Source organism: Lissotriton helveticus, chromosome 2_1 (genome assembly GCF_964261635.1).
Source record: "Lissotriton helveticus chromosome 2_1, aLisHel1.1, whole genome shotgun sequence".
Classification (NCBI taxonomy): Eukaryota; Metazoa; Chordata; class Amphibia; order Caudata; family Salamandridae; genus Lissotriton; species Lissotriton helveticus.
The window spans coordinates 1352386709-1352401879 of record NC_136059.1 but is presented as its reverse complement, the minus strand read 5'-3'; the positions used below and the strand labels follow the sequence as shown (position 1 = coordinate 1352401879).

The following is a 15171-nucleotide window of genomic DNA, read 5'->3' as shown; positions in this document are numbered from 1 at the left end:
CTTGTTTATTTAATTATTTAGACTAGCGATTTGCTTTCACCGCACTTGTTTTCTTTCGGCTTTGGAAACTGTCCCTCTGTCTTCTCCTATTACGTCTGTTTTCTTCCTTTCTACTAGCGGCATAGCTATGTTTAGTCCAGTACGGTAGGTGGCACCAGGGTCCTGGTACTAGAGCGGCCCACTGCACCCCAAATTATGGTTGCCTGTTACTACCGAACTAGCACGAGGTGGACGAAGTTTCTTTGTATGCATTAGGGCGCGTGACAGTCTTGCTATGCCATGGGTTTCAAGTAGGATGTTAGGACATCGGCGCACACACCGTGTGTGCATCGTCTATCAGCCGTCTTGTTTATATACGCACTGCTGAAAGTCAACTTACTTTTACGGCTCAATCCCAAAGTCTAATTCTGAAAATCAAGTAGGTTGAAGTTATGTAACGATCAGTCGTGGATTTTCCCCATTTAAAGTGATAGGCCACTTTGCATATTTTTAGCTAGGCAGATTAAACTACAGTGAAATCGTGTGCAGTTTTGGAAAATTAAAAAATACAAATCTGGGAGAAGCACATTTTATAACTACATTCCAGGCAACTGAAAGGAGATAAAAAAATTCCAGTATGTAAATCGGAACAAAGATTGACCTCCCCCCACCACCACCCCTAGACCCCACGGTTCGAACCATGTGTTGCAATAGAAGGCAGTTTTTTAAGGTTTTATTTGAAATGTTCACACTTAAGTTTGAATGCAGCAGCCAATGAATTGCAAGTTGAAAATCACTTTGAACCCGTGCCACATTTAACACTCCAGGGTGGGCATAGCACGGGTTCAGGCGCTGATGCACTGTTTGTTCCTAATGTTCAGAAACCAATCTTCCTACTGTGTGAATTACACGCAGAGTTGATAGTTTACTTTTAATACATACGCCCAGCGAGTGTCCAGTATGCACCAAGGCTGTAGGTACGGTGCACACCATGTGTGCAGCAGCACCCGACGGCGCACCCGGTGTCTACAGAGGTACATGTAAGATGTGCACCATGTGTATAGATTCAGGGATGTGGCACGTGGTGTGTACAGAGGTGGGCTGGATACACACAACATATACAGAGGTAGGTGTGGCTGGTATGCATGATGCACTAGGTGCCTACAGATGTAAACAGGGTGCACGTGGCGTGTACAGGCTCAAGAATGATGCAGATGATGTGTACAGAGGTAGGTTGCACGTTGTGTACAGACAGAGGCAGTTGTTGTGCACCTGTTATGCACAAAGAGATGTGTTTATGCTAAACATTATGTGTATAGTTGTAAACATGAGGCACGCGGCGGGTGCACACACTATGTAAAGATGTAGGTAGGTCGAACACACACACGATATAGAGTAGGTGTGGTGCACGCAGCGTACACAGTGTTTAATTCGTAAAAACAATAAGTGTCTTGGCCCTCGTGAGGAGGCCACTGCAGATTGCACCACCTATTGCCCCTGCCAGCACTGCCAATAAAAGTACCAGCACAAATATGTGAAGAGCAGATGCTGTTTGTGTGTTTTATTGACAACTCCAGTTTCTTCCATTGGGATGAAATACTGCCGGTGCACAGGTCCTTTCATTCTGTGACAAACGATGTCCGCTTTCAGGTAAAGTTGCTGTCCGTTCAGTATTCTGAGGTGCTTTCATCTGCGCCACTCGGGGTGATTGCTCTTTCACATAATATATCTAAAGCGCCTCTGTTGGTATAGATGGGGAGGTTTATTGCATTTTTTAATCTATTAGTATTGTAAATAACAATGCCTTGTATTTATGTTTTAAACCCAAAACATAAATAGAAGGTATTGTCATTTACAGTGCCAATAGCTCAAAAAAGTGTGAATGCGAGACCTAATGCATTGCAAATGCTTGTTTGTTATCGCTTTTAGCTGTGTGCTCAACCATCCCCTCTCTCGGTCCCCTCACCTACCTACCTGCATCATTCTCTTCCCCTCTCCCTCTCTGTTGTTTCATCCCCCTCGCCTCCTCCCTTTTTAGTTGGGGAAAAAAACAAGGGGAGTGGGTTGGTTAACAAGGCAACATGGAGAGGGCAGGAGGGAAGGACAAGGCTGGGGGAGAGGGCTGACGAGAAGAGATACGGGACAACAGCTGGAGGGTGGGAGGGGTAAACCCAATAATAGGCAAAGGGCGGCCTCCAAGCCCACTGTATGGTACTATAGGTTCTTGCAAGAGATAGTGCATATGCGATCTGAGGTATGGCCTAAAAAGAACTCCATTAGGCTGCACCACAGTAACAAAAGGAGTGCCTGACTGGAAGGGTACACTTAAAAGGAGGGATTTCCAAAGAGGCTTTCAGGCTGACCTCAGAAGAGGAGAGGGACATAAGAAATTAATTGAACAGATAGCAAGGGTTAGCTTTGTGGATGGCTTTATGAATCACCATAATGATTTAAAAGTACTTCTTTCAGCTAATGAGCGCAAGTACAACTTGGAAAGTTGGAGGTAACTAGTTAAATCTTCTCAGGCCCCGAAGGAGACAGCAGCTATGCTTTACTTTTCTTCATGTAGTTATGTATTTATTTTAAGGATTACATAACATTGGCCTGAGAAATAGGCATCACTTTGCTTCAGCATTACCAAATCCGGAGACAAGAGGAATTCAGAGAAACTGACTTGATTCAGACTTGCAGAGCAGGAATCGCAAACTTAACACATACCTTTTAGTGTAAGCCTGAAAATGGCTGGCATAATATGCAGGTTTCCACCCATATATTTAAGACACTAGGGTCTCCATAGCGTGAAGTCTTCCTTTTATTCAAACTGATGCATTATCCATAAGTAGCTCAAGTCTACTAAAGTGGCGGAAACATCGGTCTCTGGGCCAAGAAGAAATAGCCCTCAAAGGACATACAAATAATAAAATCTGACCAACGTTAGCTTCTGTTATTTCAAACTCCTTGGGAACATTCAACTGCTTGTAGAAAATACAGTTTATGAACCAGGAATACACAACTCTTGATACATAATGTGGTTGAGGAGCAACTACGTCAATAGCTTCATCTTTCCTTACAAGGGAAGCAGTAACCTTTTTGACAGAGACAGGGCGGTGTCTAAGTCATTCATAAGCAGTTTCATTGTGGGAATAGATCTGTCGTGAGTGAGCATCTAATTGCCAGATCCGCCCAACAGTCGTCCTCAACCTGAAGAATGCGTCTCACTCCTTCATGAGGTGCTTATCTAATTCAAACACGTTTCTGCCACATGTTCAAACTACCTAAAGTGCGCATGCCAAACAGCTACTTTACTCTTTCAGCCAACCCGCTAAATTAGTAAAATCAGAACAGCACATCTACTTTGTGCGAGCGCCAAAAATTCAACTTCATAATAAAGTTCACAGTGCAAAAGAGTGAAAATTACTCCATTGCAGACCTGTCTTTTTCCTCGAAATACTTAAGGTCCCTCAACAAAATGTCATACCTAATGAAATAGTAAGCATGACAGTGGGAGGCTAAACCAAGGACGAAGAGCTAACAAAAGGCATAGAGAAAAAGTGAGCCAGTTGGGTAAAAGAAGGAAACAAGCATTGGAAATGCAGTAGGTCTCGCATTTACTGAAGTTAGAGCTATTGCTGTTGTAAATGACAATGTCTTTTACCCAGGTGTTATGGATGTATGTAGTGTGCAGTGGAATGATGTGGATTGGAATTAGTTGTGGAATTGTGTGGTGTGGACTTGTGTATTGTGCCATCAGAGACGTACAAGTGAAGAGCAATACTCAAAGCTGTTTGGAAGAATGCACACTAGTTGTACAACTTTGTTTCTCGTTGCATACTATTGCCTATGTTTCTGTAGAGAGAGAGAGACAATCAAGGACAATAATGGCAGCAGAATAACCCAGGAATCTTTATCAACATACAGGGGTATGTAAAATTAAGCTTCAGTTAATATACTTGAGGCTACCCTAGGCGAGGCAAGAAGCGAAGTCTACAGTTACAGAGCACGCCATAAAACTGAATTGGCTCTATGCTTTCAATTAGCAGCTGTAGTCACACAAGTCAATGGTGTTTGTTTAATTGACATTGAAAGGATGAAATGATGAAGTGGCCGTAGCGTGAGTTTAAACTATGGCCTGCATGTCTTTGAGCGGTGCACCAACCCCCTGATATATCCCACTAGTGAGGAAAAAACACGCCCTTTGCCGCCAAGCAAGCTTAGCGCTGATTCTAAGAAGGAATAAATGCTGGCAACAGATAAATACTGGACAGACCCAATGGACTTGCAATGTTAATGGTGCAAATACCTGTTATAATTATCCTTGCACCAGATAGAAACTTATGGAGAAACATTAACTTTGTTTTCCCAGACTTCTTATTACAATCACATTGTTCATGTATCAGCAATAACCTGCTCTCTGCCCACAGCCTCAATCCCAATAACTCAACTGAAATGTTTATTTTCCACCAAAGTTCGGGGTGCAATTCACAAATTGAGTGGTAATCTGTTCATGTAGTAGTACTGTTCCTCACGGGTGTAAATCTACAATTGTCCCCTCTTCAGGAAACTCAGCAATAGTCCGCATGGAAAGCTGTCCAACTCACAACTTTATAGCTGTACTTCTGAGTTGTGATTTTATTAAAAACTGCTACTTCCCCAGTGTGTAATTGTAAACTTCTGACCAATTCCAAGGAGGGGGATGCTCGGATAGGAGTTTGTGTGGCAACAAACTCACGAGTTAAGGGGAGACTTTTTCAGCTGTAAACATAATTGTAAGCTAAGGTATGGGCTGTCATTATACACTGTGGTATGGTATGATCTGTCATTGAATAGTATGATGTGGTATGGTATGATGTTGGTTGTCAAGAAATGGTATTCCTGTTATTCTGTATTATGGAAAAGTATGGTTTGTCATTGTATAGTATGTTATGGCATGGTATGTATAGCTTGAGTAACAGTGAGTCTGGTGGCTCACTCTCAGAAGATGAAGCCAATAATTACAGGGTCATTCCGTAGCATACTTTGTGTGTTCCTTTATTACTTTTAACAATCACTGGATGGCTGACCCTTTTAGCAGGTCTTGCACTTTCATGCTGCGGGCTCTCCCAGCGACGACCCTCTTTTTTTTCTCGTTCGACACTGTTTAAAACACTATGGGGCATATTTACAATAACTGGCGCATCCCTGCAGATCAGCAGGGATGCGCCAGTTATTGTGCGCGACAGCTCCGCCATCATGGATGCGCCGCATTTACAATGCGGCGCACCATGGTGCAAAAACGGCAGGGATGTGTGACGCATCTGTGCTGTAAAAGTGACGCATTGCTGGAGTTGCCTCGCAAGCGCGACGCAGCTCCAGCAATGCTCTGGGGGCCCTATCTAGTAAATGCTGCGTCAATCCTTACGCCTGCTTCAAGCAGGCACAGGGTTTTGACGCAGCATGGGCCTAAAAGTGACTGACTGAAATCTTGTAGATTTCACTCAGCCACTTTTAGGAGATGTTCCTGCGCTGGAAAGCCCCCATCTACACAGGAACGCCTACATGTGGCGCAGGGCTTTACAACATGACGCATCTCCCAGATGCGTCACGTTGTAAGTACCCCCGCACCATGGCGCTTCTCAGATAATTTTCTCATCAACGATATTTTGCCCTCTAAATGGATTGCTATATGGCTGTGCAATCGAAATGCCCCTTCCCTCCCTTGTTTGCTCTAAATTCCGCTTTTCTGCCGAATTATGTTGCTTTTAGTCTCGGGCAGCATGGAAAGCCAGACACCACTCAAAATAAAAGTGGAAACGTACCTTTAGGTGACTCGCACAAACCAAAAGTATATTAGTAAGTGGGGTAATGAAAAGGGGAGAGTTTTTTCAATCGGCACACAACTGAATAACGCCGTGAACATGTAAGATTAGGAAGTTGCTAAAATTGCCCGCCTGCCCCATACCATGCCTATTGCATTGCTAAAGGAAGACAACACTCAATAGTTTCAGAGCAGTCACCTTTGGGCAGGAAGCCGCTCCCGTGGCAGGAACTCGGTCAGTCTCCTCTCAGGCTACATGAAGAGATTGCTGAACCCCATAACAACCTACTGAGGTGTAAGAATCGTCTCATTCACTAGTAAATAAATAAATACACTTAATTCATGACACCAGTCTGATGTCCATCACTGCCCTATGCTCCCTGCCGCGGGTGAGAGGAGGGACAAAGCCAGATCGAAGGTTGCCGTGCATTTGTTTTTTCCTGTGTGCAGGTTGTCGCCTGCCTACCACCGGAGACTGTTGGTCCCACTCTCTCTCCTCGCTCCTCTACTGGTCAGCAGGCACATTGTTCCCTGCCCATCCTTGTCTTGGCATCTTCTGTTGTGGCAGAGGCCTTCGCATGGACCCAGATGATTCCCTCTAGTCCTTGTCTGGGGTGTGCCTTGTACCCCCTTCCTTTGAGGAGTAAACACCACTAGTGCCTCCCAGTAAGCGCACAGAGCGGATGGAGGGCACAGAGAGCGTGAAGGAGTAAGTTTGTATAGTGCTTCATGCCAGACGTGTAGCCCCGTAGCACTGTCCAGAGCGACCGTGTAAGTTTGGGGGAGTGCGTGCAGCTCGCTTTCGGCGCTGGTGCACGAGTGGTAGATAAACCTGAGAGGGTGGTGGTGGTGAGGAGTAGGACACAGATGGAGCATACATCAAGTGTGACATTCATTAGGTGGTCGGGCTGGGACAGAAGCGGGTGAGCGACAGAAGTCAATGAGAAGGGGAAAGGGAGAGGTAGGAAAGAGGGTGGCTTCTGGGGAGAAAATAACAGGGAGGGGTGAAGTGGGAAGAGAATCGGGGGAAGGGAAGGCGTCAGAGAAGGGAGTGGTTGAAGAAAGGGTGAGGGGAGAAGGAATAGTGGGAGTGAAAATAAACGGATAGGGTGAGAGAGGAGGGGATGGACTCTGAGAAAACAAGTTATCATTGAAATAAGCTTAAAAACTCACTGTAAAACCCTGAGTTTTGAATTTCTGCATCTGAAATCAACATATACAGCCAGATCCTAAAAGCGGCCGTGGGGTCTGCCTGACATACACCTCAGTGCGATGTACATGTTGTCTTCATAGTGAGTGCTGCTTCTTCGTCATTTGTTTACAGGCATAGATATAATCTGCCTGTAATTCTCTCTGCGCCGATGCCCACAAGGCGCTGGTGTTGTGATTTAAGTAATTAACAACGCACTCTTCTGCACTGTATCGCACAGTTCTACTTCTTAAAGCGCAATATAACCTGCACGGGGCTCCGAAGCGCTAATCTGTGAACGGGTAGCAGGCATGTCGGAGCACAGAAATAACCTCACCCCACACCAAATGTTAGATACAGGCACTTACTTGGTCCTGGGAGGACCAGAAAATGGTTCTATTCCAAACTGAGCGCAGGTGCACTGCACCTAATACCACGTGTAAGCACCGTGTTCTGGGGGAAGCGCTCTCACAAAGAAGCAAAGTGCGCCCTAAAAGTATCACAGCAGCAGAACCAGTGAACTCCAGCTTGGATCGCGCACGTTTAAAATTACTAGCACTTTTGTCAGAATTTGCTTTGAAGCCTTATAAATATTATATTAGAATGTGGTGTATCCGTAGCGCTGAAGGAATTTGGAGAGTACAATTTCTAATTTACACGAGTAAGACATTTTTTCATGTGGATTTTGCTTCGCAATGAAAAGTAGTACATCAGACATCTTAGCTAAGGGTCACTTACCTGCAGACACTTCCGGCTCTCTTTTACACAAGGCAGGCGGGACCCTATGGAGTGGAACGTTCTCGGACTCCACTATACCTCGTGGTGCCTCGGCCCATTCTTCCCCGTGAAGTGTCTGCCGAGGAGAACAATAAACAGGAGAGATGGCTCGCGCGCTTCACTCGCGGCGCTGGGATCCACCTGCCTGGGAAGGTTCCAGAGCCGAAGATGCGGACATACCCCGGAGGACAACAATGGGCCGAGAAAGGGATACCTGGGATCACGTGTCACAATCCCACAGATAGTTACAACAGGGCGGCCTCACAACAGTAAAACAAGTCGGCCTGGAGCACAGAACAGCCTTGGGAGAGACAAGAAAGGGCAGGAGCGTGACGCCGTGAGCATGCAGGTTGGCGTTCCCTGCGGCTCGAGACAGTGGCGGCGCCTGCAGTCTTAGCCCGTTTCTGGGAAGCGCGTCTTAGAAGCGCGTTCCCAGACTGGAGTCTGCTCGTGCACCGGTCTGTGCCACTTGGGGGAGGCAACACGACGACAACAAGCTGAGTGAGGAACGCCGGGCGCGAAACAGCGCGGTGAGAGTGCACGAGATGCAGTGCCGTGAGCGTGCACATCGGCGCACGCTGAAGATTGCCGGAAAAGACACGCCGACCTCCGAGTCTGCCTGCTGTGAGGACACGCAAAGAGCCCGGTGAGTGTGGGGGTGTGTGAGAGGGAGGGGAGGGAGGGAGGGGATGTGTGTGTGTGTGTGTGTGTGTGTGTGTGTGTGTGTGCGTGCGTGGGGGGGGTGCGTGTGTGCCTGTGTGTGCCTGTAGGTGCGCCTCCACGGTCTCTAGCGAGACCTAATTAATGCGCACAAGCTGTTCACTGTGAAGCGCGTTCACAGACCTGGGTCGGCTCGTGCCCAGGTCTGTATCGGCTCGCTCACAGCTCTGACTCCCTTGGCAGGGAGGAAGGCGGCTATAAGTCTCGTTGGCGGCAGCGCTTCGCGCTGCATCGCCAGCGAGACCTAAAAAGGGAAAGCAAAAAGAATGCAAATACGAATTATAGCTATTAATTTTAATTCTCAAGTGCTTCTTCGATTTGAGGGTGATCTCTATAAAAGGGCATCAGGAGAGACAGCAAGGGTGGAACCATTAACATGTAGAAAAAAACGTATACCACTTTAATTAGGTATAACTAAAAGCACAATAAAATTAATAGTACAGCCAACCACATGTTGTCTATTTTCAGTCAGATCAAGAGCAAAATATTTTTACATTATATATCCCCAACAAAAAGATTGAAAAGAAATAAAAACTTTAAAAAAAATACATCCTTACACAAAACCAGGTAACCCTTCTTGTCAATCACAGGCATTGTTCAATTCACAGATGATGATTCCAAAGTTGAACTCCTCCTCTTCTTTACTGCAGACCTCCAGGTTTTGGGTAGAAACCCAACATAATACTCCAGTACCTGCCCAATGCCGTTCCCTTTGGCAATTCTACTTTTTTACGGTTGAGCCCATCTGCTGCCACAGACTTACACTGAACATGTAAATCAATGGCAGAATCAAGGGCAGAACACCAGTAGTAACCTTGGACCCTTCACTTATCTCAGAATATGTACCAAAGCGTTACACCACTTGAATCAAGCCCTCAGGATTAGCACAAGGATGGGAGTACTGTTAGTAATCGTCCCATGTACGACATCCTGCCTCGAATTGGAAGTATGTGTTTCAGGCCCACCACACAGCAACACCAGACCCTCAAGTACTAAGATGACCAAACACAGCTCATTCAAAAGTTAACTTGAGCGCCACAGCTACTATGTCATCTAAATTTGTGCCAGACATGTGCCATGCACAGGCCAAACCAAAAACTACCTTAACATCTTGATGCACACAAATGTGTGATTAACAACTTGGAGCTCATGCATTGTCTATTGGAACATTGTGCTGTGAAGCAGAGGGAAAAAAAGAGATAAACCTTCCATGCGCCTGAACAAATAAGATAATTAACAAAGAAGTGAAAGCTGTTTAACAGATGGGAATCCGGGTATTGATACAGTATTAACAACAATATCCGAGGAGGACTCATTCACAAATCAAAGCCATCAGAGTCATAGTGTGGATATATTCCATGCATTTTATCCAATGTATAAGTTGTTCATAGATATGTAAATCATTTGTATGTTAGGGGCTTACAATTAAAAAAATATGAATTTATTTTCTAGTGATTCAAGAGCATAATAACTTGTGGTGGATTTAGAAAGGTGCAAGGAATGCCAGTAAACAAGGTGGGCAAAAAAAGTGACGACAGACAAAATGTGGAAAGGAGGGTCCTAGGGGAGTTGAAGTTTTTTTAGACCTACTTGTATCTTGTCCCCCAACTAAACTACTTGAATAAACACGGAAGATACCAAGGGTCTTGAGAGAGAAAGAATCACTACCTATTTTTGGTATGTAGACTCATAAATACCTATTGGTTATTTTCTTGACATAGGAGAGAAAAAATATGCTCTTAGTTAGCGAGAAGAAACCCATCAGCCCACCAGTTGGCGGAACCTCATCATCTGGGTTTTTAAAGAAATGATGTCCACTAGACGTTTCCTCAGCATATCTGGTGAGGATGGCTAGGATTGGATCATCATATAAAAAAACCTTCCAAAGAAAAGATGAGTATGATACAGGCTGATAGGGTAGATTGCAGTGCTCAAAACTTGTGAAACAAGAATGGTGACAAGTTATTAACAAGCATTGGAAATGCAATAGGTCTCGCACCATTAGAGTTAGTGTTTTTAGAATTGTTTATGGGTTTTTTTTGTAAATGTTTAACATTTTTGTTTCCTGTAGCCAATGCTAAAGAATTACAAATAAAAAAAGCCATAAACATTTCTAAAAGCTCTAACTGAAATGGTCTGAGACCTATTGCACTGTGTGAGGGTGAGGGGTGAGTGAGGGTGAGGGTGAGGGTGAGTGAGGGTGAGTGAGGGTGGGTGAGGGGTTGAGGGTGAGTGAGGGTGAGGGTGAGTGAGGATGAGTGATAGTGAGGATGAGTGAGAGTGAGGGTGAGTGAGGGGTTGAGGGTGAGGCGTTGAGGGTGAGTGAGGGTGAGGGGTTGAGGGTGAGGGTGAGTGAGGGTGAGTGAGGGTGAGTGAGGGTGAGTGAGGGTGAGTGAGGGTGAGGGGTTGAGGGTGAGTGAGAGTGAGGGGTTGAGGGTGAGTGAGGATGAGTGAGAGTGAGGGTGAGTGAGGGGGTGAGGGGTTGAGGGTGAGTGAGGGTGAGGGGTTGAGGGTGAGTGAGGATGAGGGTGAGTGAGGGTGAGTGAGGGTGAGGGGTTGAGGGTGAGTGAGGGTGAGTGAGGGTGAGGGTGAGGGGTTGAGGATGGTGAGGGTGAGTGAGGGTGAGTGAGGGTGAGGTGTTGAGGGTGAGTGAGGGTGAGTGGTTGAGGGTGAGTGAGGGTGAGGGTGAGTGAGGGGTTGTGTCTTAACTTTGGTCCCAGCACCATGAAACAGGAGTCTCTTGAGGGGATAAAGGTGGGCCTGGCAGTCAAATGTGTGCTGTCATTGGCGAGGAGTCAAATAATCAGTGATGCCTCTCGTTGCTCTTAACTTTGGTCCCAGCACCATGAAACAGGAGTCTCTTGAGGGGATAAAGGTGGGCCTGGCAGTCAAATGTGTGCTGTCATTGGCGAGGAGTCAAATAATCAGTGATGTCACTTTCGCTATCCTCAGCGAATTAATGAGCTGATGTCCATGTGCATATACATTCCACTCTGTACCGCGAGGATTGTTGTGGGTGAAAAACGCTCTTAAACTTATATCCTGGAGGCGTGATCCAAACCAGGTTTTCTAGACGCACAACAAAAAGCAACGGTTTATAAAAAATATATAATTGGAGAGGTTAAAATGTGATTCAAATAGTAATTCAATTCCCCCCCCCCCCTCTCTCGCGGTCCTTGCTTCCTGGAAGGGAGCCAAGCCCTTGGGGCGGGGTGCTGCAAAGCAGGACAGGCTGTGGTATGCACGTGCAACAGGAAATGAGGCAGCCTGCGCCCACGAGGACTCTCTCGAGCAGGGTTAGGTGCACAGTTTGTTTAGAATGTGTCCGTCCTATAAGCTGAATGTTGCACCTTTGAACTTGTCGCGGGAAAGGCAGAGTTTTGTTTTTAATATACAAAATGTTTTACCTCTGCAGAGACGTCTGGTCCTCGAGGAAGGAATGCATGGTTTCCCAAAGTCCAGCAGCATGCCCTACTCCCAGAGTCGAGGCGAACATCCATCACCCCATAAACCGTTTCCCACGGCTTTTTACGAAAGTCAATAGATTACAGATATAAACAAGACGGAGGGAAGGAAGATAAGGGGAGGGGGGAGGAGAAATGCGACACGGCGGGCAGGGGAGGGGGCGGAGCAGGGAGAAGGAACAGACGAAGGAACGGCAGATAAGGGGAGGGGGGAGGAGAAATGCCCCCTGGAGGTCTGAACCTGGTGCTTACTTCTGGAGGGCGTTGGAATCACCCTGTGAGAAGCGGCTTATTGTGGCTCGAGGGACGGAGGGAGAGAGCAGCAGCCCGGGTGGGGCTTTTTCCTGTGCGCGGGATGTTTGTCAAGCATGGTCGCATTTCAGTTACAGGAAACGGTACCCACGTGAGAGCCGGCATACTGACCGCGTTGCTCAATGTGGGAAGCACGTGGTGGCTGACGGGGGGTGGGGGGGGGGGTATATGGGATGTGTGCGTTTGAACATTGTGCACCTAAAGCAACTGCTTTCAGCGTTGATGAAGCAATAAATGTTCACGCTCTTGAGCAGTCATCTGTGCAACTCCCAAAATGCACAGTAATCGGCCGAAGCACACTTGCGTGCAGTTGTGACATTAATAACTCCCTTTTAGGGTTGGACGCTTTGCTGTGAACTCCGTGAACTGCAAATTATTGTAATGTTTCTGAAGAAAAAAAGCAAAACTCACGCTTTTTTCAATGAAAAGTAACAATATAGATACTTCAAAGTTCTGCTCAGACTGTGGAGTATTCCCCAATCATCGGTGTGCTTATACATTGCGAATTCAGAGCTACAGATTTATCTATACTGGCCGTAGGCTGCTTTGGAGCGACACGGCGGGCAGGGGAGGGGGCGGAGCAGGGGCCTGGCAGCTGGCAGGGGTCAGGGCATATCTAAATTTGAGTGACACAAAATGGGACTATAACTAATGTGGCAGAGATATGGGGAGTGGGTGGGCGAAGCTAATCCCCATATGTACGTTAAAAATGCTAAAAAAATCTGCTGCTGTTTTTATCTCACCATTAACCGATTTCCAAACTCAAAAACCGTGCAAGAAAATAGCAGCAAGGAATTATCACAAGCACTCAGTGGGATTCCATGATGGCGGTACATCAACTACTGGGCTGAGGTGGACTGGAACTGACCTAGGAGGGGGGAGGAGGGAGGAGAAATGCGTCTCGGCCGGAGCAGGGGGCGGAGCAGGGAGAGCGGGCTTTTAAAATGTACTTCACACGGCCGGCCGGTCGTGAAACTGAAAGCATGGCCGGCCGGCCGTGAAAGCCTTTGATGCCGCAGGGGGTGGAGCGGCACCAGCTGGGAGAGTAGGCAAGGCAGGCGGCTGGGGGCATGTGCACGCGCTTTTAAGCTCAATGCGCATGCGCATTGAGCTTAAATTTCTCGTGCACTGCAAGGAATCGCCACGATTCCTTGCAAGTTGGATAAAGAGTGGATAAGCCACCATAGTCTCGCTTGCTCGATGCGCATGCGCATCGACAGGCGAGACCTAAAAATGCCTGTTTTGATGCCTAGAGAACAAGTTTAATAGGAGTGACCATCAGAACGGCATATCTAAAAGCAAAGTGAGTATAGTATTTGAGAAATATAACTATTTATCATAGATGTAAAATGGTCGACATGTTTCAGCCCTTCCGGGCTTTCATCAGGACCTACGATGTACACTACTGCAACATTTATCACAAACCGTGATACAAACAAAAGATTGTGTAGACCTACCGATTGTGTGGTCTTTTAATCCAGAAACTCTCCCATCACTGTAGGGAGGAAAGGCCTCACCTTGCCTGGCACTCGCTCAGGTCAAAGAGGCCACGCACTGTCTGTCGTTACCTCGGTCTGGAACTGAGCCGAAGGCAAAAAAAGTGCACAAAGAAGTTTCAACTTCTCTGCAGGAATCAGCAAGTTCATCGTCAGGACACCATTACAATGATTTCCTGTAATAGTGGAAGCTACGTATGCCCATAGATAGATCGAATAGAGGCAACAAGAATGTAATAAAGAAGGAAAGTATTTGTGCAAAAAAGAAAATACTATTGGAAAAATATGTTGGCAAAGAACTGCACTGTTGTCCTGATCCTGACCTCGCAGATTCCTGCACTTGACAAGCTTTTAAGTAGTGTCAGCACTACGATAAGACATTAAATAAACAGTACCGAAAGACATGATACCTGTGTGAAAACAACTGGTCAAAACGCTGCCATGGTTAAATAATATTTACAGTTGGATCAAGCAAATGCTACATGAAGCAAATGGTTTACAGCTCAGCAATCAGAAATATGTCCTTTGAACTACTATGTATCATTAAGGGCAAAGATAAATGTATCCGGGTGTACTATACCTTCACTGTATTCACAGGTTGACCATCAATGTATAAAGCAGCTGTGCTATTCTTCAACATTCCTTTACTCATGACAAGGGCTAGATGATGCCACTGCCCTTCCAGAATGAGGTCACCACATCGAAACCGCGAGCAGCATGGCAGGATCTCGTAAAAAGAGGACTCTTCACTGAAGTCGTCAACTGAAAAAAGAAATGGGTGGTCAAAGGTTTAACTGGTAACCAGATGAGAGAAATTAGTTTCATATTTTTTGCCTGGGCGGATTACCCGTTATTTGCAACACATCATTTATCAGTAATATGTTGTTTAATATACTCGAAGGAATCATCAAGCTCAGTTTTCCATTGTTGGCTCTTCCTCTTATATCTTGCCTTCATGGGCTCATCGTCTCTGATGTTTCAGTTCTCAGCAGTGGATCCTTGATGAGCAAGGTTTTCACATGCCTGTAAATATGGACCACCAAGCATTGGGGGTTCACACCCTCTATGTATAACAGCCAAGGTTTTTTCACTTTACACAAGGTGGTTAATTACAAGGACAGTGATGGCGAGATTCCTTGCTTCTGTCCCCCTTAGTTTTCTAGTGGTATCCCTCAGACCGCATTTACATTAACTGCAAAACAAGTCAAGGATTAGGAAGTTGGTATAAGAAGTTAGTTTGACAAAAATGTGCGGAAATTGCAACACCTAGTGTAATTACTTGTTTTGATCATATTAAAGTATGTATTTCCCACACACTTCAGAATTAACAAAAAATAGGTTTTGTTTATTTTTCCTGATTCGGATATATTTTGAAATACACAGTTCATTTAAATGGTGTCATGTACTAGAAAATAACTTCCTACCACCAGTATCCAGCAA

At 45.8% G+C, this 15171-nt stretch overlaps 1 protein-coding gene across 3 annotated transcripts in view; it reads right to left on the bottom strand.

Annotated features, from left to right (window-relative positions):
* The window catches only part of WDFY3 (WD repeat and FYVE domain containing 3), a 1930620-nt gene that overhangs the window by 1072364 nt on the left and 843085 nt on the right, over positions 1-15171 (bottom strand). For all 3 annotated transcript variants that reach the window (XM_078676292.1, XM_078676293.1, XM_078676294.1), the window contains one exon: positions 14312-14493. In XM_078676292.1, the coding sequence (XP_078532418.1) occupies positions 14312-14493 (182 nt within the window). The remainder of the gene's footprint in view (positions 1-14311; positions 14494-15171) is intronic.